This window comes from Chiroxiphia lanceolata, chromosome 3 (genome assembly GCF_009829145.1).
Source record: "Chiroxiphia lanceolata isolate bChiLan1 chromosome 3, bChiLan1.pri, whole genome shotgun sequence".
NCBI lineage: Eukaryota > Metazoa > Chordata > Aves > Passeriformes > Pipridae > Chiroxiphia > Chiroxiphia lanceolata.
Window position 1 is genome coordinate 38297725 of NC_045639.1, and position 26750 is coordinate 38324474.

At 37.0% G+C, this 26750-nt stretch overlaps 1 protein-coding gene across 6 annotated transcripts in view; it reads right to left on the reverse strand.

Moving 5' to 3' along the window:
• The window catches only part of CHRM3 (cholinergic receptor muscarinic 3), a 270489-nt gene that overhangs the window by 105071 nt on the left and 138668 nt on the right, over positions 1–26750 (reverse strand). For 4 of the 6 annotated variants that reach the window (XM_032683920.1, XM_032683916.1, XM_032683918.1 and 1 more), the window contains one exon: positions 19781–19883. In XM_032683920.1, the coding sequence (XP_032539811.1) occupies positions 19781–19883 (103 nt within the window). Of the gene's footprint in view, positions 1–19776; positions 19884–26750 lie in introns of all 6 variants that reach the window. The other 2 variants (XM_032683921.1, XM_032683922.1) reach the window with 1 other exon arrangement.

Consider the following 26750-nt stretch of genomic DNA (forward strand, 5'->3'; position numbering starts at 1 on the left):
AATAATATAAAATTAATAATCATAAACAAAAGCAAAGGTAGTAAGAGCTCATACCAATTGTAAGCCCTGCACTGAGTTAGAACCTATTAGAACCAAGGAAGATCTACTGTAACATGCAAAATCTGGGAAAATCTAATTTTACTTTGTATCTTGAAACACTTTCTGATGGTGAGTTCTGCAGGCATATCACACAGTTTTGCAAAGTCTATTTTTCCTTTTTATATTTCTTTGTTTTTAATCCAGAGCAGATTATTCTGAAAGATATCCAAGGGTCAGAAACATGCCAGATTCTTGCACAAGAGTGGATACAGCAAAATCATGATGTACCAGCCCAATTCTGCAGGAGTATGATTTGAACATTGTGCTCATGCCCAGTGCCCTGCTGACACCCTACTAACACTTGAATCCTCTCAGTGCTGTTTCTCATTCCAGAGTTGTTGTTTGCTTCCTCCTGATTCCTGCTGCTCTCTAGTTAAAAGTAAAAGACTGCAATAACTTAGATCTGTTTATATAATATCAGTCCTAACAAAAACAAAATCAAACAACTAAAAAAAAAACCCACCTGCCCCGAAGGCAATATTTAGGCCAAACTTATCCTTCATCAAAGTTCACCAAAACAATGGTTTAATTTTTGTTTTCTTAAGTTTAAAAATGTTGTAATGTTATATAAATACATCTGGGTTATTGAATTTTTAATCTGCAATTTGAGATGGGAGAGCAGGAAAGATCAGTAGACAGAAGATTGTTTTACATATCAGTTTTCTTTTGAGACCAGTTTTCCCTTATTTGCACCCAGGGAAAAATATACAAATGTTTTATTCCCGTTTAATGAGAGTAAAAGGGGTAAATATGTTCCTCCGAAAATGAACTTGTAAAGCAAGAGGTTGTTTGGTATCAACAGCTGTTGTATCAACTGAGGTAGAAGACAGGCTGTCTTGATACATATGAAAAATGTGAATGTAGAGTTAAGCGTCTTTGAGAATGCTTAAAAGGACCCCAAAACCTCAAAGAATAAACACAAAAGACCAAATAAATCAAATACAGATGCTCTTCTAAATTGAAAAGGCCGTGCAGGAATTCCTTATGCTGAAGCCTTTAGTACATATTTTATTACTAAATTTTGCTTATATCATATCATAGGACTACAAGAGGAACTCACAGAGAATTTGCCCATATGACTGCTATAAAGCACTACATTTACCACAAAGGCAGATCTTCCAAAGGGCACTAAGCATGGGTAGTGATGATGGAAGGCTGCAACTCGTGCACACTAACCAGGTACAAAACTGTACTCATCAGCCAGATGGAAAAGCAACCAGCATGTGCACATAGACCAAAAAGCAGGAAAACAAATGTCTCTCGAAGTCCATAAGATCACAGGGCAATTTCCTACTGCAACACAATTCTGAATTGTGTCAGTGGGTGCAGTGTTTGTGTCATTGCTGCTTAGCTGATTGGCTGGAAAAGTCTAGCCTCTGAAGCTTGAAAACTCCAGAAGAGCCATCTTCTATTCAGCCTGGAATTTCCGCTGGAACAACTCAGACTGGCTTTCTGTACAGAGATGACAACATGGTTCACCTTTTGTAGTTTGAAGTTGAAGACCCTAATTAAAAACATATTCTGGTGGTGCTCAGAACATAGATGTATTACATGAAAGATAAACATCAGGTTTGGCTATACATGCCCTGATCTTGGCTATTCAGTGCCAAAGAAAGCCTAAGAGAAGCCTGCAAATATTTTCATGGATTGAGGCACTGCAGAGTAATTGGCATAATTTAAAATCCAAAGAAGCCGATACCAGTATTATTTGCAGAGCACACTGCTTTAAATTAAAAGGAATCCACCGTATTACCACACTAAAGACCCTTAAGGGATGTTTATTCATTTTGCATCTACCTTTAAGCATAGTTATAAAGTTTAAGGAAGATATGCAAAAGTATTTTATTATCATTTTCAATCCTAATGTCTAAGCAGAACAACAGCTGCCTGATTCCATTTGGCCCCAAAATCCATTGGCGAGGTGGTGAATGCACATGCCCCATAAAATCAATGCAAAGACCATTGTTGATGTTCCATTTCATGTTCTCTGTTCAAGTAAAACTCTAGAAGCTTTAACAGTCACACAGGCATAGAGACTTTAGTATGATAATACTAAGGGTTATTGACATCTGCAGCAACATGAAGCCCAAGGTCAGTTAACACTCTGACTGTACAATCTGTCTGAGAAGTTTGGTAGATATGGATGTAAGCTGCTAACTTGAACTGAACTCTCTAATTATCCCCGATCCAGCAATCCTAAGCTAGCTGTAGGATGTTTATATGAGTCACATTATCTCAAGTGATTACACTGTAGCTATAGTCATCAGTTTATCACAGTCTAGTAGATAAAAACTCCACGGTCTATTTTGAAAACAGACCAATATACACTTCACAGGACTTTTCATGATGCCACAATGTTCTTTTCACCTTGCTAATGGAAAGCTAAGAAGGAAAAACTACTAATTAAAAACCCTAAATTTATCTTTGAGATGAAATATACATAAGACAAATTATCTCTAAATAATTGCTATTGTTGCAATAGCAATTGCTAGCGCTAGTGTTGCAGTTTCATTTTATGTGATCCTAATTTGCAGATTTTTTTTTAAATACCTTTTGCAGTTAATGTGTTGGCTTATAATGTGGTTAATGTGGTGAACTTGGCAGTATTAGGTTACTGGTTGGACTTGATGATCTTAAAGGCCTTTTCCAATCTAAAAAATTCTATGATCCTATATAATTTTTTTTATCAATGCTCTAGTTCTCCTTACCTTAAATATCAATGGTGTCAACCAAGAAGTTTGGCAAAATGGAACCAATTAATCTCTAAACAAAGATGACATCTAAGGATTTCCTTACCTATGCAGGAACAAAGATGACTGTAATAAAAAAAAGTAATAGTTACTATTTACTGAGAGGATGGCACCTCTGGGGCTGCCACTTGCTCCCAGTGCTGCCACCCAGGCTCTCATGATTGTTGTCCTGGGTAACCTTCCATTCCTACTAGGAGCTTCATACAGAGCACCACAGGGAATTACTGATTGCATGGACTCTACTAGGAAACAAGGCTAAAAGCAACACTAAGCTGCTCCTGGTCCAAAGAAGCCCTTGGAAATGTAAGCTGGCTTTAGGAACTTTGTAGTTCTGCAGTACCAGTAGATGCTGTGCCTTACTCTTCTCCTTCCAGACCTTGTAATGCTGCAAGAGTTTATGTTCCTCTTAAGATGTATTTGCAGGTGGCAGAATTACTCTCCCAGGAACCCATGAAAGATCTGTCAAAAAATTATTCAGAGGCAGTCAGAACTGCAGTAAAATTATAACAGCAGCCTTTCATCAGTTTTGCCACCTTCTTTATAGAAAGAAATTCAGAGTTTACTCTTATGAAATTTTATAGACGATTCTAACTTTTACATATCTTATTGTGGATTTTACGGAAAAAAAATAAACCCTACCAAATTCATAACCATTTTTTTCCTAAATAATTAATAATAATTCAAGAGCAATACAACTTTGCTACAGGAAACTGAAGAGCCATCCTCATGACAGAACTATTTGTCAGGAACACAAAATATGCTGTGCTGTTTTAGCTTACTAGGTATGAAGTTGAATATTTTTTACTCTGTCAAAAGGTCAGTGACAGCAAGGAGAACCCAAGCCAATCATCGTCATGCAGACCAAGAAGAAATGGTAATGTGCATTGCTAAGAGGAGACAAAAAATGGATGGGCAGTAATAGCAGGAACCACATTTGAGAAGGAAACAAATTCTACCTGGGGATTATGGAGTCTGAAGTAAAGATTGTATCTAACCTAGAATTTATGATTGAGTTTTCTTAATCTCTGCAAAATCTGGAAGAGGTTATGCTGTTCAGAATATGAGATCATAGATGCTTTCACCATCTGCTTATGCTACACAGGAGGAAATCAAGACAGTTCCCCACTTTCTTCTGTACTCCTCCAAAGTCAGTCTGTCTTTGGATCAGTCCTTGGCTCAACTACTTTGATTCCATCCTGACATAATGTATTACTTCGGAAACAAATGTCACAGTCATGGATCAGAAGGTCTACAAACATCATTTAACAGTTATCTAAACCAGAGGAAAGTCATGCAGGAAATTAATCTGGAAAGAAAAGTATGTGTAAGGAGCTAATCTAAACACTGGTGTAACTAGTTTTTAAACTGGAGATATGCTCTTGAGAGAACTGTCCTCTTCTTCCTGGAATAGATCTGCATGCATAGAAAGATAGCGAATCTGATGACACCTTTCAAATACCTTTATACGTATTAAAAAGAAAAAAAAATTACAGAAAAAGAGTCAGATAAACTTCTTCACAGACCTATGAATTAGAACATTAGGAAAACAATATTTAAAATAGTACAGATATGTCAAAAAAACCCAAACAAAAACCAAAACCCAACCAAACGAAAAATAAATTCCAGGTTCTTCTGAATCCCATCTACTATTTTTCTTTATTTATTTTTTTTACCCTTCTCACACAGAGAATTCAAGTTAGGCACGGTTACTGTGCATAAGATTTAAAAAAACAAAGCAGGATCATAACTTGTTGAATAAGACAGCAATGATTGTGTTAACTATATTTATCTGTGGCTGACAGAACAGGAAAGATGGAAAGCAGGGCTGAAAACATAGGCTGCAGCAGGATATCAAGATTCCTCACAGTATACAGATACAGGGTCCCCTTTGAGAAGGTTTTTATTTGAGCACATGATAATCCATTTAGCACGTCTATATTAAAATGATGAAAGAAAAAAATAGGATCAGCAATAGAAAAGTTAAGAAATGCGAAAATATGTTTTCAACTTTGAAATGCAGCCAGTGTTTTTCTCTAGTGTAACAGAAAGAGTTGTTCTTTAAATGGGCATAACGGTACAGCTTTAAAACTTTATCTCATGCCCATTTCTGGAAACTTTTGAAGAAACTGAAGGGGTTGGTCTTACAACCTTGCACATTAGGAGGGTTTGCCACTTTACATGTGCAATATCTTTGGTATGTGAGAGAAGTCTGAAAATGGCTCACACAGAAACAGAGCAATTAGGGGATACAGGTTCATATTAAGCCCTCACACAAAGGGTCTATGAAATTACCTTAGACTGGGGATAAAGCAGACTGGTGATTATAGTGATTCTTTCAAAACATAAAATGGGATGCAGGTAAAATCATTATACAGATATAAGAACACATTTTTTGAACAGAATTAGGATAGCATATGCAAATGAAGTAGTATGACTCAACATTCTCTGAAGTTTTCTAAGAATCCATAAAATTCATATAATAAAAAATACTATATCTTTCATAACAGATTCCTAGTATTTGAAGGCATGTAGCCTCTGCTAGCTCTGAAACACATTATATTAAGATTTCTTTGGTAGCAGCTGTGAAAAGCACAGGTATAACTGAAGACCTTTTAAGTAGGCAATGAATAAAAATTGATTGACAGTAAGTTCAAAGAACCTGAACTACAGGTGATAAAGAATGGAAGATGAAAGCGTAGAAGATGGAAGGATCTTATTTTGATTACCTGAATCCTCAGAGTTAGCAGACTAAGTGTTTTGGCCTGCAGACTGAATAAATATGTTGTGCAGCTTCACAAGTTACTACAACTATACTATCATGTTGATGGTGCTTTTATGAAGGCACTTTTTAGATACTATTTCATTTTCAAGGGTTGTGAAGCTAGAAATTAGAATTTTTCTCATTTAAAAGTTGATGACCTTGCTCCAAAAGAAACAGCAAAAAATAGAACTGGTACACATGTATAATATCCTTTTTTAATTCTTTGTTTTTACAAATATTATGTTTCCTCGCCACCTCATTAAAGGTTAAAAACTAGTGGAAGATGAGTTCCTAATGGCTGTGAGTGAGTGGCAACAGCATTTCACAGAATCACAGAATATGCTGAGTTGGAAGGGACCCACAAGGATCACTGAGTTCAGCTCTTAGCCCTGCACAGGACCATCCCCAGGAGTCACACCACATGCCTGAGAGCATCATCCAAAAGCTTCTTGAACTCTTGTCAGGCTTGGTGCTGTGACCACTTTCCAGGGGAGCCTGTTCCAGTGCCCAACCACCCTCTGGGTGAAGAAGCTTTTTCTAATATACAACTTAAACCTCCCCTGACACAACTTCAGGCCATTTCCTCAGGTCCTGTCACTGGTCACCACAGAGAAGAGATCAGTGCCTGCTCCTCTTTTTGCCCTCACAAGGAAGTTGTAACTGCAATGAGGTCTCCCCTCAGTCTCCTCTCCCCCAGGCTGAACAGACCAAGTGATCTCAGCTGCTCCTCATACAGCTCCCCCTCAGGGCCCTTCACCATCTTCGTTGCCCTCCTTTGGACATTCTCTTAATATCTTTCTTACATTGTGGTGCCCAAAACTGCATAGGATATTCAAGGTGAGGCCACCCCAGTGCAGAGCAGAGCGGGACAATCACCCCCCCTTGACCAGCTGCTGATGCTTTGCCTGATGTAGACTTATAGTAAATCAGAGAGTTTTCCTAGACATATAAGAAATCTTGAGTAGAGTGGAGGCTTCTGATGCCTGCTCATGTGTGAAAATCAAGCAATTTATTCCTTGATTTTAAATCAAGGATTTAAACCACGCTTCTTCCTCCTGCATGCTTACGAGCAGCAAATGAGCTCAGACTGTTAATCTATTTGCTCACCATTTTCCTGAAGTTCTTCCACCACTTCCACTGTGACAAACTTGTCCCTCTTGGTAGTGACTAGGAGGGGACAGATCGGGTGGTAGAAGCTTTGTTTTTGAAGGAAAGCAATTTACTGGAGAAACGTCATGCAAAACAAAAATAGGACTTCAGTGTTACACGGCATGCAATAGTGAATAGAATACTGCATTATACTTTCATCTGCACAACAAAAATGTCACAAACACTAATGGCAGTATTGCTTAATGGGCAGATCCCTAAACATGATTACATTTTCGCAGTGCATTGTTCAGGCTGATCCCTCTGGGAGTAATATTTCAAGTTGTCCTTTAGGAACTTGGCCTTTTTACAAACATATAACTTTACTGCTTTGGCATAATAGAAATTTCTATGGAGATACTGATTACATAGGAAGTAGAGAAAGTTTTCCTAAAAATTAGCCAGAACAGGAGGAATGAATTCCCACAGAAACAAAGAACAAGCACAGTCTTGCCTCAACACTTTTTATCCTTCCTTAGCAGTGTGAATGTTTCAGCTAACACCTTCTGCAATGGAACACAATGTTGCATGTGTTTCTTTGCATATGTGATATCTAATCAATTTACATCCAAACGATAATACAGTATTGCTATGGGAAGGATAGCATTAAAAATTATGGAGACCAGAATCTAGAAAGCAACCAATATGTCCAGTATAAAACACAAATTGATTTGTTTTTTTGAAACTGCATTGCTTACTTGATGGGAGTGTGAATTATGATCCAAATTTAGAAAAATCTCTAAACAACCCCTAACTAAGAGGTTCAGTTTATGTGCTACTGTTTTCCTGTTTCGGACTTTGTAATAGGAAATAGTTGTGGGGTTTTTTTTAAATTAAAAAAAATCACACATTTAGAACAACCAATCCTGACTGCTCAGGGAAGGACCCTGAGCACAGTATTGTTACTACAGATTTTTTCTAGTGGCCTTTGAAGAACATTACACAGAATTCACTTTTCAACTATTAAAATGGAATAATGAAATCATAGTGACATTAGACAGCTGTACTTCTGTGCAATTTTTGTGCTACAGCAACCTTATCCCTTGTACGACCTGCCAGCTTGCTCTAACGCAGTCTGCTCTAAGTCATGCTTTGAACAGATCATGCATCCATTGTGTTGGTTTTGTAGAATTTTTTCCTTGCAATTATCTATGGTAATTAGTTAACCTCCTCTAATATCATATTGAAGCTTAGACCGTATCCACTCCAGCCCACTTGTTACAGCCCTCTGTGAAGGCCTAAGCATAGCAACAGATACCTTGATACAGGCATCTACACCTGTGAATAAGAGAATGCTGTGCTTGCCCTCAGACAACTGTGCTGTCAAGTCCTTGCCTACCGAGATCCCATCTGAGCTGGCAATCTCCCGCAGTTTATCCATGCTTCCTATCTAGTCATTATCCGAAGTTGCAGATGAAAGTATCCTGTGCTATTCTGAGATTAACAGTATCATATAAATGTTCTGTTTCCTTGGTTTATTACATTTGTGAGACAAACGTATAGGCTCATTTGGTCACTGTCAGGCAGAGGGATATATTTTTTCAAGAAGTGTGTTTGCACATATAAAAACATGGATTATGCTTGTTTTCTTCTGATGAAGAATAGATACGCTGGACTATCCCAACCACCCCGATTTTTATACTTCTGCACAGAGGTTAGAAATGAAATAATGCACAGCTTTTCCCAGTGCAATACTGTTGCTGCTGCTTCTCAGCTCTCTGTAAATGGAGCAGAAAAATCCTGGGTTCATGTCCCCTCCCACTGGCACAAAGCTCGAAATCACGTGCTTCTCCTCTCTGACCCAATCCTCACTTACAACTGAGTATGGTATTCTGGGTCAGGAAACTGTCAGAAATACGTTATTTCATTCTAAAAACATAGTCTAAAACTTCTCCTTGAAAGTTTAAGCTCCTTTAGATACTTTCAGGATGAAAAAAATAATTAGATTTTTAAAACAAACAAAAAAAATTGATGAAAAAATATTTGATATATGTATGTTGAAAGTCAGATTTTGATGATAGAGAATGTAGAGACTATCCTAAAATGAAAATGTGCTATTATGCTGAATCATAAATTTCAAGAAAAAAATATGTTTTCATTCATATTAGGTCTATATGATACTAACACATTTGAAAAAAACCCTATTCTGCTTTTATATTTACAATTCTGAACACTAAGATCAGCCTTTTTAAACTATTGAGTTAATTAGCAGATCAAGAGCAGTCACCTGCTTTTCTGTATTTCCATTGTCATATGCTTATTCAAGCTTCACACAAGTGGAACAACAGAATTCCACTGGTTTTAAACTTTTAGCCATGAGAGCAAATGTAAAAAATAAGCAAATGCATGTATACATAAATAGATAGGTAAAGAAAGGAATCCCTTTTGCCTAATCTTCAGGGAATTGTCTACATCTGATATATAAGAAATATAAACGACTACATTTTGGAATCGTTATACCAGAAACTGAACTGGAAAATCAAAGGTGTATTATGCAACAAGTATCCTAAACGAAAAAGGACTAAGCAAGAAGAAACAAACCAAGAATAACCTATGGTTTTCTCAAATATCTGACTTTTAATCCACTTGGTTGCTGCACTGAAATAATGGAAGTGCCTTACTACCTCATGGAGATACGCTCAGTTTGTATACAATTATTTTAATCAATTAGGAGGGATTTATAGCCAGAGAAAGTACCTTTGAGATCTAATCATTAAGGCAAAAAACCTAGATTCCCTGGAAGCAGAGGCTTAAATTCTGGCTGGCTCACCTCATCCTTTCATCTTTCGGAGGTAGATTAAATTCTGCGTAGCTTAGCATATAGGGGTCCTCCACAGGACTTTTAAGAGATGAAGTCCTAGTTCCTCTAACTGTTGTTAAATACATCTTTTTTCTCTTTTTTTCCCCCTTAGAAATAAGTCCTAGCAACTTGAAATCATTTTTCTAAATATATTCCTCTTTTACAGACAGCTCCCTACCTTCTAGTCTTGAAAGTCTGAAGCTTTATTTCCTCGATTCTTTATTTTAATATAACAGACACTCTCCTATAGCATTATTCTGTTCCACAGGCAGCATTAGCAGAATCAGGGCCCAAAAGAATACAGGTAGTTATTCCCTGTTCAAGATGTACACTTTTAATTTCTTTGAATTTCAAAAAGCTAACCAGACTCACTGAAATAATTGAAATAAAATTCAAAACTATCTTTAAAAAGAGGAAGAAACCTCAGCAAATACCCCACTAACTATTGACCCTCTCCAACAAATCCCTATGTGTACTGAGAAATTATGAGCAAATTAATGACAGTGCCTACTACAGAGCTTAACCTTAATTTTTTAGAGCTAAAACTGTTAGTACATATTACAAGTAATGATTGTACATGTGTGCACTAGGGATCTAACTTAAGTATTTAATGACATCTAATGCATTACACAATCCTGTATATTTTGGTAGATACTTGGTACAGTTTAAAAGGCTTCTTCAGCAATTACAAATAACCAAAAAAATGTCAATAGAACCAACATGTTGGTTACAGAGAAAAAGGGATCTATGGGTTGGTAGTCCTTAGGTTTCTGAGTTTTTCCCAGTTAAATAAACAGAGTAATAAGAAGATGAATTTGCCAGTACTTTAAACCTTTCCTAATCCTAACTGGGTTTTAGGCATATAAGCCAAACAGTCCCAAAAAGAAAGATGCATGAAGATAAATATAATAATAATAATTGGAAAATCTTGGGTACTATTTAGAGGAAAAGGAATCCTAGGAATCCATTCATGTCAGGAAAGTAGAAATGCAGTCCATCAAAGAGGCACTGGCTTGCACAAACAAAAGACCAGAAACTTAAGAGTCCATATCCTCTCCCTAGGAAGCACTAAGGAATATTTTGGTATACAATGCAACTTATTTCCTGTGGAGAGAGAAATAAAACAATATAGTATATCACAGCCAAACTACAGCTTGGTGTTCCACACATGAAAAAAAAGAAGACTGACATGAAACACCTGATGTTTCTTTCCTCAGGGACCACTAAGTACACCAAGTTCTTATTAGCACAGTTCAATGTCTGCTAATGTTTCAGAAGGGAAGAAGATACACTTCTAAAATTATTCAGAGCAACGCAGCTTGAAGATCTGGCTCAGTACTTTTGAAGATAGACATTATATTCATTATTACAGATGTCGCTGACAAATTTTATGTCAAAAAGTTGCTTCGCAAGTTTTGTTTTACAAGTCAGTCAAGCTGGAAAATGCCAGACAATTAGCAGCCCAGTACAGGTTTTTCAGCCCACTTGAACATCTCCAGATGTTCAAATCCCTTTGCACAGTCACACCAGGGCTCCAATAACTTTAGATGAAGTAGCACAGGAGTGGTGCGTAAAGCTCACCTGAAAATCAGAAATCAGGCTGAGAATTTCTCTCTTGAAAGCTGTTTTGCCTGCAGTTCTGTCACCCAGCAATTCCATAGGGAACGGTCAATGATCACACACAAGACTTTGAGACCCTGGCCATCAGACCCCATAGAAGTCAGAAAGCAGCAGAAAAAAATCTGTGAGACAAATGCTAAAAAGTGAGAAAAAAGACAAACTGAAATGAATTTTGAAAATGCTTTGGCTGACTGCCATTTACAAATAGAAGCAGAAAGCATTTGGGTTACTGAGTCCGAGTCCTTCTTACCATGCCACACAAAACTCTGCTCTCCATTGTACAACGTCTTGATTGATCTTTCCAAAGCGCTGCAATACCTTGTCTTGGGCATCTCCTCAGCCACAGTGTGACACTGCAAATTTGCTGTGCTGCTGTTGACCATACTTTTCATTTCACTTTAAGATAATCATCAAAGCAACAAAACCAACTATTTTATTTAATTAAATTAATAATTTAATTTTTAAAAAGACTGAAATTGAAGAATCACAGTAATCAACTCTTTTCCACCTAGGAAAAAATCACCCCTAAGCTCTGTTCCTTAGCGTCAGTCTGTCAACATAGTCAACCTATTAATAGAAATTAATACAGGAGATAGGACATTTTCTACAACAAAAAAATGTAAAGGTACACTATCAATTTCTTCTTTTCTATTAATCACTAGGGTAAGTTTTACGAACTCTCCAACAAAGTAGTTACAAGTTGCAGTGAACATGAGTCCAACTCTTCTCTCACGCTTAGCGTATCAGTGCATGCTGCAAGCCTAAGTTAGCACCTGCTTAATTTGTTCTGAAACAATGAGCTCTGGACAGTTACCTATTCAAGAACCTCACTAAACAAATTTGAGATTTTCAAACATTTTGAACACTGAGAAATCTTTCTTTTTTTTCTTTTTATATGCAAACAACTGTTAGATTTAAATAAATACAGTGGCCAGTGTTGAGAGTCACTATACCTTAGAGTATGATCATTTCTGCAAGAGTATCCCAAAAATATTCAGGCATTTTTCAGAAGATATGCACTGGCATGAGAGCATAACTTTGTAATTCACCTCAGCACCAGGCAGATGAGCAGTGATCATCTTGCTAGAGCTGACTGTGAACCTCTCTAGCTTTCATGCACGAGTGATGCACTGTGCCCAAGAACTGAGTATAAACTTTAGTTTTATAACCCCTTATTCTTCTGAAGTCTACAATGGAAAAAAGCTAGAAAAAATCCCAGGGCAACAGTACAAATGCAGCTTCTTTGTCTGGACCATTTCCTTTCCTCTTACATTCTCTGCTTCAAAGCAACATTGATTACTAACTGCAGCTGGACTGATACTTCCAATATGATATCTGCTATTATTTGTATTTTGATAGCAGCCACCAACACATCAGACACAATACATTACCCAGAAAACTGACAGGATAGAAAAAGAAATGGCTAACATCTATATAAATGTTTTATGTTTTACATTACATTGTTAAGCATTTAAGCAACTTAACATATCCTGAAGCACATCTGACTATAATACTGTAATCTTTCATTTTTGATTGCTCACCACAGTATTCAAAACAAGGATTAAAAAAAAAAAAGGTATGATTTGAGGGCATATTTCAAGACGGTGCTATAACATCATGAGCGACAATATGAAAGGTGCAAATATGAGATGAGACTGTCGTTCAGAGCAACGTAACTAGAAAAACAGACCAGGTGAGGTGTTATTATATGAACAGAAGGTTGAAAATATTTTGTAATGAAACTTCTGGATGTTTTGGAATTAAAATATTTTCCTTCACACATTAACTATCCATTTGAAAGTTGATTTTACTTTACTTGCAGTGAAACAACAGATTCAGTGAACTTTGAACTATGCTCTCCTGTGACTTGTATTGTGAATAAAACTTGTCAATCTACTGCCTTACTGTCATTCAGAGCATGTTCAGGTGGCAGCTGTGTGCATATGAAGACAGATTAAATGCACAACTGGTCAAATGGAAAAATTTGCAAATTCCAAACAAAGTCTCATTTCAAAGCCTTGCAGTTCCTCATTAAAGGAACTCCAGCTACTTCACAGTTTTAGCTATGCACCTCTATGAAAACAACATACAGACATTTCAGCAAAATCCTAACATTGTATTACTATGATAATGACTAGAAGTTCCTCCCTGAGTCCTTGCACATGAAGATTTACAAGGAGAACTTGACTGTCACCTCATGCACCATGGATCTGGAGAGAGGAGCAGGCAATGCGAGGGGGACACAGCTGTAATGAGAGCTGGGGAAGGGGATGAAAGGACTGCTAACCTCCTACCCCATGTCTCCCGTTTTTGCCACCAACCTGAATTTCTCCATGGACTTTTCTTTCTTTGTTATGATCAGGCAATCAGCCCGAAGAGTATGACCTGAACCATCTTAGCATGTTGAGTTTATGGGAGATACAAACATACATTTACCTACAGAAAGGTGAACTTTCACTGAACAACAGTTTCAGATTTTTAATGAAGAACTAGCTTTTTATTCAGCCTTTCACAATCCATCCCAGCCAGAGACCTATTCTTAATATGTAGCAATATGTGCATATACATTTATTAAAATCATAACATTATTATCTATTAACTTCGAAGATGATGGAAAGACATAGGAGACAAGAATGGAAAAAAAAATCATGGTGTAATTTAACTGCCTAATCCTAATGAAAATTATTTTAGAATAAATTTCACAGAATCATAGAACAGTTTGAGGTGCTGCAAGATAATCTAGTCCAACATTCCCTGAAATCAGCAGGGACATCTTTCAAAAGATCAGGTTGCTTAGAATCCCAGGGATGGAGCATCTACCTCTTCTCTAGGGAACATGTTCCACTGTTTCACCACCTTCATTGTAAAAATGTTATTCCTTATATCTACTTTGAATCTACCCTCTTTCAGTTTAAAACCATTATCCCCTGTCCTACTGCGAGGCCCTGCTAAAAAGTCTGTCCCCATCTTTCTTGTAGGTCTCCTTTAAGTACTAAAAGGCTGCAATGTCTCCCTAGAGCCTTCTTCAGGCTGAGCAACCCCAAGTCTCTCAGCCTTTCCCCATAGCAGTGGTGCTACAGCTCTCTGACTCTTTTCAGGTTTGTGTCTTCCCTGTACTGAGGTCTCCAGAGCTGGATGCAGCACTCCAGGTGGGGTCTCACAAAAGTGAAGCAGAGAGGCAAAATCACTTCCCTTGACCTGCTGGCCACGCTGCTTTTGATGCAGCCCAGGATATGATTGGTCTTCTGGGCTGCAAGTGCACATTTCTGGCTCATGTTCAGATTTTCATCCACCAGAAACTTAAAAACAATACAGAAAAACTAAGGACAATTCCTATTTGCCACAGTATAGTAAATTCAGTATTTCATTACAGAGTTCATTACCTCTATTATTTAATCACCTACCAACCATTTAGAATAGGAACAAAAACTAGTTTTAAAACAAAAACAAATAATACTGGAGGGAAAAAAATCTTATAAGCAGAAGGGAAAAAGAAATATTTCTTTAGGATATATTATGAATTTGTAAACTTATTTAAACAATAATGAAAAATTTCAGAAAATATACTGTAGAAGTTATTTCTTTGGACTTTTGTGACTGCCTCCTTACTTTTTTCATAAAACTTTTAGGTTCTGAGTTAATAGAAAATATGTCTAAGCTTTCATATTTTGTAGTATCTTTTTTCCTCAAGGGTTACTCAGCCTAACACGAAACTCTCAGATCATCAAAGTTTTTATTCAATCCAGCATTAGTTTTAATTACTATTGCTTTTTAAAAGTGCGCTTTAAAAAAAAATCCTTAATTTTATAAATTAAGGAAAAATGTGTGCATGACTTTTTTCTTTTTTTATATATTTCAATACTGTTAATATTTAGCTGCAAAGATTTATTTTTCCACATAAAAATATTTTTAATCACTTGAAATTCATCTATATGAAACAAAAAGCATGCTTTAGACCTTAAATGGAGATTAATTTGAAGTTAGTGGCCAGTTTAAAGTTGACACTAAAGTGAGAATAAGTATTGCATAGGGGACTGGACTGCTTTTATTATACAATCTGTTTCAGCTTCTGTAAGCTTATATGTGCTTAGACTATTTCTACAGAAGCCCATATTGCAAAGCTGTCAATATTAGAGGAGCTTGGCACTGCAGATTGACTGCCCTCCATTCTGTTAGGAATGACAGCCTGATTTGGTTCACAGCCTGTAGGGTCTCTTGTCACAGGGTGAAAAAGGAAGGTGGAATAAAATACTCTTACAATTAGATAGTTCACTGAGGTTTTCCAAGACTTTCTTAGTCATCCTCCCCTGGAAGACATATTATAGTCATATCCTATCTGGTTCCCCCTCTGCCTCCAAGTTGCCTTTATAGAATAGGGAGACTAATGGATTCTGTTGCTTGTGTTGCAAGCCTATGCTCAAGTTAGTCCTGCAAGCACTTTGGAAGAAGCAAGCATCATAGTTTGGATGAGCAGACTTTAAAAAACATTCCAACAGAAGAAAGATTCACTCTCTTCACTTTTTTGCCACTTTGTTTTGCCACAAAACTTCAGGCTGGTTGAGAGACTCAGTTCCAGTACGAGTTTGATAAATTCGAACATGCACGACACAGCGATGGTAATCGTCTGGCACGGGTTAGTCACCCGTAATAGAGCTGTGAGAAATAAAGAAACGCAGGCAAATAAAACTATAGTGATCTACTGAACAGAAGGGCTTGGAACACAAAAGGGGAAAGAATTGCTGTTGTAATGACAATACTTTTAATTATATATATTCAATGAAAAATAAACTATTAGAGAGAGAGTAAAATACTTCCAATTAATGGAAGTAATGTAATGTTCAAACTTAAATGAAGTATTTTTCTCTTGAGGGTTTTGTTGTACTATTTTATTTAGCTTAATGTAATTTAAATTATAAACAGAATGGTTTTGCAAGCCCCTAGAGAAATGTACTTTATTTATAATGTATTTCCTTTGAAGTGGTTATGGAAATCATGCTCTTCCTGAAGTCTGTATCTCACATACCACCTACAGCTGCAAACTAGTCAGTCCTCACAAGTTAAACATGATCTGTCTGGTGAAGTGCGTGACAAGAAAACCAAAGATTTTTTAAAATGCCAGAGGAAATAGAAATTTGTTGTTCTGCAAACTAATGGTTTTTCCTCTGAAAGAAGTTATTGAAAGATCTTTGTTGATAAAAGTTATGTTTTTTCAGAGGGAATGGAACTCAGTCATAATCACTTCACTTGAGTTTTTAATGCATATAATGAAAGAATAATTGTTCACACTATACCCTAGAGGGAGTTTCATCTGGGAGTAATTATATTTTGTACACTCAAATTTAAATGCATAAATATTTCCATATTTCATTTAAATAATAAATCCTTAAAAATTTAATTCTAGTATAAAAAGTACACTTTCTTTCATGATGCAAATTACAAATGCCTAGTTTGTGTCACTTTTCTCCTCCAAGCAATCAAAATTGCCACAACTGTGAACGAATAAATGGAATGCTCTCCTCACCTTCAACAGCTACTGCATAGAGTTGGTTAAATAACTAGATACGAAGAGGAAACTGCCTCTGGAAAATGAATTTTGGCCATTAATCATCTTTTTAAAGCATAATAGTACCTAATCCTCCTGGATGAACCATGAGCTCAACACTCCAGTCACAGATACTCAATAGTCTAAGCTGTGATGCTTCTCCTGAAATAACGTCACTGCAAGTCACTTCAAAGAGACCAGGCAAGTAAGCAGTGTAAGATTTGGCTGACTGTGCACCTGCTTACAGCACAGACTCAAGACAGCCGTAGTCACAGATTACAAGTGCTTTGAATTGTTTCTTTCTTTTATCAAAGCTACTCTTCTGCTCTAACCTATTACCACAGACGATAAATAAATCAAAATACTAGTTCTCGCTAGCTTTAGATTAAGAGCTTGAATCTGTTTTCAAGGGATAATATTTCTGTGTAACTATAAAACAAAGATCATGCTCTGGAGTTAAATTTCTGATGGAGTTGGTAGATTTTATCAATATCAGAAAATTTCAGGTAGATATTTAAATCCATTAAAATATTTATAATCAAATTTATGACTACATGAAACAAATATGAATTAATTCTAACACATTGGGCTTGTTTTTAAATAATCTTATGAATATACTACAGAGACAAGCTGTACCATCACCTTTACAAACATCTATACTTTGCTAAAAGCTACTAAAGCACAAACATTACTTGCATTAAACGAAAAAAGTATGTCAGTGACCATTATCCTTGTATTTGAGACAAGACTTTAAGACTCTGACAACCTAGTCTATCTAATGTACCTTTGCTAAGCAAGACAATGCTGTTTTTCTTGATTAATGTAACATGTCAGATGAACTGACAAATTCTGTTTAACGCACTGCACATGGGGGTAATAAAGAACATTATTCTATTATTTCTTTATAGCTATAATCCCTTAAGAGGTAGCATGACACTGTGGTGTAAATCTAAAGTAAACCATTATATTTGTTTGCATGAATGGCTTTGATGACATTAATTTATTATTAGGAAAAAAATCCAAACAACAGATATTAATCTATGGATTTTCTGAAAATGGATTATATGAGTTGGTGCTTTAACTCTTTATTTTTTGCTCGCAGTTTCCTCACTGTCACATCAATGTCTAAGTGGCAAATAATAAGTGTTTATACAGGAAGAGAGATGTGGACTGTAACAAAATTTGCAGAAGTTAATTATATGAATTGAGGTATTTTCTTTGTTACTTTCTTTTCAGACTAAAACTGAATACAGTTCAATTCCAGTTCCTTTGAGGTACTCTGATATTTCCTGCAGAAGAATAGTTGTGCCACTAATATCTACTAAGGTATTCTCCTTAGATGTGATACCCTCTCCAGCATAATAAATGTCTTTTCGGACTGCTTTCCTCCCCATCAGTTACAATTGGGAAAGATTTTGGATACTTACAATAGGGAATATGAATCTGTTCTCCAATCCGGAAATAGCAAGCCACTTATGAATTATGACAATTTAAATTTAATTTTAACTACCAAACCAGAAAAATTATGTGTATTTAGTATTTTATTCATAGAAATGCTGCCATCTAAAGAAAAAAAAATTGGCCCAAATCCACAACCTTTCACCTTACACAAAATACTTGAAAAAACATCTAATTAAAGCTGGAATATGGCCAGAACAACATGAAAGGCAAAATCAAATGTAACTGAATATGGCCAACAGAGTAACAGTGTGCAAATATACCATGTTATAATTTTGAGATACAAAAACAGAAGTAAGCATTGTTTCAAGATTCATCTGAGACACTTGTTAAATTGAAGCCATACAATTCAGCCAGTATGCTCTTAAAATGCTTTCCTGAGATGACCTGGTTAGAAGCTTTCTCCAGACACAACCGAGTGACTGAAATCTCAAGAAACTCCAGAAACATTCACAATAAACTGTCAGTGTTAAGGTCCCTAAAACAAGTATATGAGAGCTGTTTTTCCATGTAAAAAGTGTGCCAGCATGTGTAAATACAGGTTGTCTAAACTACTGCTACAAATCCAAATTTACAGTTCCTTTCCACAAAATTAGAAATGCAAACCAAGGCAGAACTTTGAATGTGTAAGGAATGTAAAAGAAATACGATCTATAATATAGACACAAACGCTGCAGCTTACCAATTCATGTAAATTATTTTAAATGCCACTGCAATTGAGACATAAAACAGTATAGCATACAAGGGAGAAAGCAGTCAAGAAATAATGAATGCTGGCAATTTAATCAGAGCCATTTAGTTCTTTGCCTAGGTCTTCTAGCTCAAAGGGAGGAGACTTGTTGAAAGTAAATGCAGGTAGAATATCAAAACAAAAAGGAAAACCACACTTTTTGAGAAATTGAATTTTAATTGTTGGATTCCCACCTCTTCTATAGCAAGACTGAATTATTCTGCAGGGAAATCCTGAAGGTGAAATACTGGCTACATTTTTTATTTTGTCTGAAACTCATGGAAAACTTGAAGGTTTGTGCAGAAGCTCAATATAATCAACAGAAATAACCTAAAGGCATCATTCTCCTGACTACCAGTACCATGGTACTCCTCTACTCTTCTTAAGACAAACAGAGATTCATGCATGTAAACCTGTTCAGCCTAGCTCTTATCTGGCAAGCTCTTTTTCTGCTACCTGTGTGGCTGTAATAACAAGAAATTCAAGCTTTAACAGCTGCTTAGGAATTTATCCATTTCTCTCCTGGGTTTTGTGCCTAAGCTGAAATTTTCACCACTGCAGCTGCTACTAAAGTTAGCTCAGATACGACTACAGGAATGATAGGCACCACAGTGTCACCAGCACCCACAACTACTTAAAAAAGATGTAGAAAGAAAACCAAACACATTGTGACATATGACAGTCTACTTTTGAGCACCTATTGACAACAAAACACATCACAAGTTGCAGGGACTTAATAAGTTATACTATAGTTTATAAATTCCAAAAGACCTTGACCCCACAAAGTCAGCACTGTTGCCAAAAATCAGCTGTTTCCCAATATGCTGAATACTTTCAAAGATATAGTGTAAAGGGTTTTTTGAATTTTACCTACATGGTCCAGTGAGGATCATCAGAACGGCTAGTTGGATCAGACACTGTGTAATTCTGTGAACTCCTCTTTTGGAAACAAAACTGGTACTGCGTCAGCATGTAGGCTGTGAACAAAACAAAAGACAGAACAATTATTAAAACAGATTACAGAAAAATGGGGGAGGCATAGACACATGAGCCAAAAGGCCTCCTTTGGAGCAAGAGATGACAAATGCTATTAATACTTTCTATTGCCGAATAATTTTTTTTTGTTTTTCTTTTTTTTAAATATGAGAGACCTAGTTGAAAATAGAACAACTCAAGCATGCATTTATGACACAGAGATCTGAAGCAGTGGTAATAAGATGGTACTGATAAGCCTTTGGGATGCTCACACCTACCTCCAAAGAGCTATCTTCGGTCACAGTATTTTAAGATGATTTTTTCAAACCCAGAAACCAAACTGGAGTGAAGATAACAGTTTCTCCAAGACAGCGCGAATAATCATAGAATCAATGAATACCAGGTTGGACCTTTCTTGGCAAAAACACAGTCTTGACAAGATGGTCCAGCGAATTTTCCAGCTAAATCTTAGAAGTTTCCAATGTTGGGTGATCCACCACTTTCCCGGGTAGATTATTACTATAAGTCTCCAGCTGAGTCAGCAAAGCAAATTTTCTGGCTAGTGTCAGGAATTGGCACCTCTAGGCACAGGGGAGATGGGATGCTGAGCTCATTCAGACCAAGGGGCAGCTTGACACAAGGGCAGAATTAAGAACTGGAGTCTCTTTTTCTTCCCCAAATTATTCAGTCTTTCAAGCTAACCAATTTATAAAATTGGTTTGAAATACTGTATTTCACGTAAAAATGTAGAGAGCTAGAAAAATAAAACTCCTGATATACCCCAAACATTATATTTTCAGCTGCATTAAATACACTGATGCTTTTAAAAGTTGACAGAGGAAGCAGAAATATTAATAACTAAAATGTAATCAACACACTTTCCTCTGCAGAAGTTGTAAATTTCTGAAGTCAGAAGTGTAAGAGAAGGATTAACTACTGACCTCTATGAGCAGATCATCTTTGGAAGAAATAGAGAGGAGACAGAGCTTAGCACTCATTCAAGGAAACTTTTGCTGCCAGGGAAAAGCTTTAATGAGGTAAGGAATTTGTTCCTGTGCAGGATGCTGTGTATGTTCTCTTTACCTGTCTGCTGAGAGGGAACTCCCTTGTTACAAGTGATAAAATTCTCACAGAAGTGTCTGGAGGCTCCCACCTGGGGGGCCAGGCAGGCCATAAAGCACATGTATCATTCAGATACATATTGCAAAGTTCTTGACTATTAAAATAAATTTTCTTTAAAACTTTAGCCACAACCCGGTGCCTGGGGTTACCTGCTTGCATATCAAGCCTTGTACCACCATATTTCATTTCATTATAAACCATATATGTATATCATATATATATATAAAATTACGTACAATATTATATTCTATGTATACTAAATTAAAATTTATATTTATTTTATAAATACATTAAATATATAATTATATTTTATATAAATATAATTATATGGGCTATTATATATAATAATATATATAATTAGTAGAACCATGTGCCATTATTATCTCACTTATTACATGTCATTGAAGCCTAAGGCTTCAAGACCCCTTTGCACAACATGGAAGAGTGAATCTGAATCAAGATGTTCCACATTTGCTCACTGTCTTAGCCTTTACCAGAATGCCAAGGGATTTTACTCCCAGGTGTTATAAAAAGGAGGCAACAGACCAGAGAAGACACTGGCTATGCTAGATGTTCAGTTTCTCAGAAGAAAAAGAAAACAAAGCAAAAACCAACAACAACTCCACAACAACAACAGCAAGGCTCAGATTATTAACATACAATGCTAAAACTATATTCCAGTTAATTTTCAGAATAGAAGAAAATATACATTTACTATCCATGTACATTGCAGCACACTAATGCAGCACTTCTAACATAGCTCTGATATACTATCAACCACAAAGGTCTCTCTGTTCTCTGGTAAAACACTCTCCTGGAAGATAGCCATTCCCTCCACTATCCATGCACAGTCAGGAAGTGCAGTGCATTGGAGTGGAAGTGAATCTGAACACCCCAAACCAAATGAACAGGAGAGGCTAGATTTTAATCAATGAAAGGAAAGGAAGCAAATCAGATTAAATATGGCCAGAATATGTATTTTTTTGTCTTACAAACAATGTCAAGCAATTCTTAATTAGAAGAATTATTAGAACTGGACGTGTCAGTGTGGCAAACCCTTCCATAGGAACAGCCTTTGATACCCTCTCAGCCCAGACCTATGTGTCTTGGTTTGAGCTGCCCCCCCCCAACCCCGGGGGGACTGGAATTGGTTGGTTCCAGGAGAGTTTCCGACGAGGGACCAAGCAGAGTTGTTTTTCGCCCCTGTGAAATTAGGATATTACAACAGCCAGAAGGAAGTTGTTGGCAGTGTGTGAGAGAGAGATTTGGAGCCATGAGGTGAGAGGAGGGAGGCCTGCGGGCCCCTTGCGGAGGGGGGGGGGGGACAGGCCCTCTTCCCCCTCAGCCGGGCTGCGGGGCAGCTCAGGACAGTATTACAACTGGACCGAGTGCCCGTGGCCAAAAGGCTAGGGGGTTTTTTCCCCCCCCACTGCCCAGGAGAGGCAGTGGCGTGGACTTGAGAGGCCAGCCAGGGAGTTGGAGCTAGCTAGCCCCGGCAGGTAGGCATGGCATTGGAGCTGAACAAGAGATGGACCGAGGGGTGGTCCGGAGCCTGGAGAAGCAGCTGCAATCGTGCACAGCTGGAAGAACTCCAAGCAGAGGAGAGAAACTGAAGCAGTCTTGCTGCTACCCTCTCCCCTCCATAATGGCAGGGGAGAGGTAGTGACCTTGAGCTGAGACTGAAGCAAAACGGGAGACGGGCTGAGAGGCTCGAAGGAGGCCCTACGTGAGGTTTGGGCGAGGGCAGCCGAAAACCGAAAGAAGAATGCAGGGGGAGGAATGCCTCCCCATGACACGTGGAAACTGAGAAGCTGCAGCAGCTGTAACAGAGAGAAGCCAAACCAAGCAGTCTTTTTCTGGGTAAGGACTTTCGGTGAAAACTATTTGGGGTAAAAAGACTAAGCAAGACCCAGAAACCCTGCAACCTGGAGAGGGAGAGTGAACATCTTACTCTCTGGGAAGAACCTTCATGAACCAGGGAGAAAGAATTCAAAAGCTGACTCTCTGGACTTTCGTGATGAAGACCTCATAAAGCAAGTGTTCCCTTGTAGCCCAGGAGGAGACCTCAGCAGAAGCTGAGGGACTGGTGGGGGTTCAAAGGTCCCTTCCCTGCTACCCCAATGAGAGAGAGACTTTAACTATCACCATGAAAACTTCTCCTGAACTGATGTGGGAGGGTCCAGGGGTGGTAGAAATTGTATTAACACTCTGTATTTATTTGCTTTTTAGTTTCTATAGTATTTATTGTGTTAGTAATAAATTTTGATATAATTCCCTCGTACTGAGTTGTGCCTGTCTGAAAACTTCTCTTCCATGTTGAGGCAAATTGTGGGGGAGCTTGGAGATTGGATTTTTGGGGTCAAACCCCCACACTATGTTTAGATCCAAATCCACTTCCTGAAACATTTCTTTTCCTAGGCATTTCTTGGCCTAGCCATTACACCGCTATTCTAAAACTCTGTTCCTGCCACTGCTCCTAGATAGGCAATGCACAGGGAGCTCAGCACAAGGAAACATGTCTGCACTGAGGGTCACAGTGCAAAGAAAGCAAAACTTTCAGAAATAGGCAACGAGCAGCCAGGGAGCTCATGTGTACTATTTAACTGCCTCCAACCCGAAAAGGGTTTGCACTCTGAAAAGTGATACAGGACCTCTGTAAAGACATCGTGGAGCCTTTGGTGGGAGAGCTCAATCTTCTGGCTCAGGAAGGATGGTTCCAGACTTTTCAAAAGAATAGCTCTGATTTTAGTACCTCACTCCAGTGATGCAGCACTGAATCTACACCCTAGTAACTCAGTCACGTAGTAAAACAACAATTTGAACAGTATGTAGCAATTTTTGTTTAATTGAGGTCCCTAAAGGTCCTTAGTGGAATGCTTACATACCGTCAACAACATGAAACGACAATGAGAAGTACACTTAAAAACACTTAAACGCTTTAAAAATTAATTGCTCCATTATTTTTTATACAGAAGGTATAAATGTTGAAAAGCATTTCTCATTTACACTATCAGGGTAGAAAATTAATTTTAAAAAGTCTGCTATTTTATCAAAGTCAGCTAAGTCACTTGTAAACTTTTAAGACTGCAAAACAATTGAAAAGAGAAGCCTCTTTTTAGTTAGTTGACCCTCTTTTTAGTTGAGGAATTGCAGTTTCTGACAACTAAAACCAAATTTTAATAATTTCCTTCTCATCAAGTTATTATGTTTTTATTTAGTAATAACCTAATTAATTATTAAATTATCTTTTCAAGCTATATAAACAGCTTGAATAATAAAAAAATTTCTTCCCAGTAATTTTCTACCATATTTTAATTTTATGCTATTAATATCAATAATCCAGTTTCAGTCCCCTAACAATGCAGGTTCTGACTCAGAGCTTTGGAACTCATTGCCTTAATTTATGACAAACTAAGTTGCTTCATATAAGCTTGTGCTGTTTGTATATTCAGCTACAAAGCTAACAAACTCTACTCTTTATGAACAGTAATCAAAACCAGTGGATAATTCAGCTTGAACAGTGCAGAACATCAAGCTCCATTTGAAGCAACCATGTCAACAAACCCCCCAAAACACCATCTCACTTATCAGCATGAATTCTGGACCTATTTAAGCAAACATCAGCCATCTCTGACCTCAATTACTACATCTGTGCTGGAAAATTTAATTTGAGGTGTGCTTCTAGGCATTGGTACTCCTTCTGTGTTACAAAACTGTGAGACTGGTCCTAGCAGGATTTTGGCTTGGGCATGGTTTAGGGGGCAGCAAAATCAAGGAATTTGAGTTAGGCTCTGCACATATGGGCACACTATGAAGAGTAGGAAACTGAAATTTGTGGTACTACAAATATGTCTGTGATAATAATACCTTAAAAGATGCTGCTGTCCAGACAGGCAGGTGCTCAGTGTTCCAGGTACATAACTGAAAATCACATGGTATGATTTGCATGGTTCCTTTCCTATATTCATAAGAATCCCTATTTAAAACAAGAATAACATTTGTGTGCTGCCTTTAGCTTTTTATTTATTTTTGATAAAAACTCACTGGAGACTTTAGTGTCAGAAAAGGCCTTTAAACAGGAGAGCTACTTTTGTTACGAAGCAAAATTCTGGATACAGCAATTTCTGCTCTGCTTATTTGAGAAGATAAATCTGCATGCATTGATTCTGCACTGAGAAAAGAGTTCCAGTGTTTCACAGGAATTAGGTTCCTCACTATGAGAAATAAAATCCACAGACTGACAAAACTTCATACATAATAAGGTAGAAATTTCACATGATTGCATATCAAGAGATAAAGGTGATCTCATGGGTTGTTTTTTTTTAAATTAACTTTGTGCAATTTTTGCCTTATTGAAAGGGAAAAAAAAAGTCTCAAAAATTTGACTTAGTATTTAGTTTGTATTTTCTTGCTGAAATCAACACTACTACACATCATATTTGTCATCCTCAAAAATGCATATAGATGTATCTAAATAGATAAAAGGTGCTTTAATAGTTTAATGAATATGATCAAGATGACTAAAAAATCTGAAAAAAGGCATATTACAATATCAGCTCTGCAGCTTCTACTTCCAATGGACCTTAAAGGGCAGAAAATATTTTGATTCTTAAACTTCAGACATTAAAAAGTATGCAAGCAGGAAGAAGCGTGTCCACCTTGCACTTCTTTCACTGGATGTCATTAGAAAGAGGTTAGGTTCATTCTGGATCGAGACAAGATCAAAGCTGGATGGTAAGAGACTGTAACTGCAATGTTTATACACTAGAAAAGTACCTCTCCACTGATATGACAGGAAAACATACAATACCTAGCTCAAAACAGAGTTCTTTGCTGGGACAATTTAATACCACGCAAGTTTGTTCAACTTGTCAACTTTTAGTTTTTCAGAATGACTGAAAACAATAATTGTATGCCTCTTTCATTCAGTTTAACAGAGATAAAAATTAACGATTAACATCCTGAATTAAGACAATATTGTTGGTGAAGAGATATCAATTCATAGTACTGACTTAGCCAACTCTGTTTTAGGCGCTGAATAACTAGAAGCCTTCATGTTGTTTTGAATTTTGAAGAAGTATGGTGAAACAAAATTCAAACATTTCAGGTATGATTTTAGTTTGGTAGTCTCATAGCTCAAAAATTGTTCAGCCTAGACAAATCACATTTGTTTCACTCTCTAATAGCGACTTTAGTGTTTTAGTGGCAAAGTTGAATGGCTGTTATGGAAATACTCAGATCTGCTCAGCATAAAGTTGTTCAACTCAGTTCAGTTCACATAGAAATCATCTTGTAAGTGCACTACTGTGTCTGAATTAATCAGTAGAGCAAGCTGTTAGGAAAAAAGAAAACATCAGGAAAAAAAAGGAGAGTTCTTCAATCTAACTGCTCTTCAATACCTATTCAATTCTCTATGTATCTGATACACAACCACAAAAGTTTTTTAAAATTTGAAAAGTGATTTAGATTTTTATTCCTTTTTGTGCTCACTGATGCTTGACTTCTAGCATCTCTGACAAAGTTTTTTTTTACACTGAAGTTTTTAAATGTCATGTATAATTTTACATGACACTAGAAGATAATAATGGTTAAACAGACCGAACCAGGAAACTCACTATTTGGTATACAGTTATTGGCATTAATAATTTAGGAATCAGTCCCACTGAACTTTAGATATCTTTGCAGTTACAGGCATCTACCCCTAAGCTGTACAAACTCTGCACAGTCAACACAGGAAAAGCTGCCAC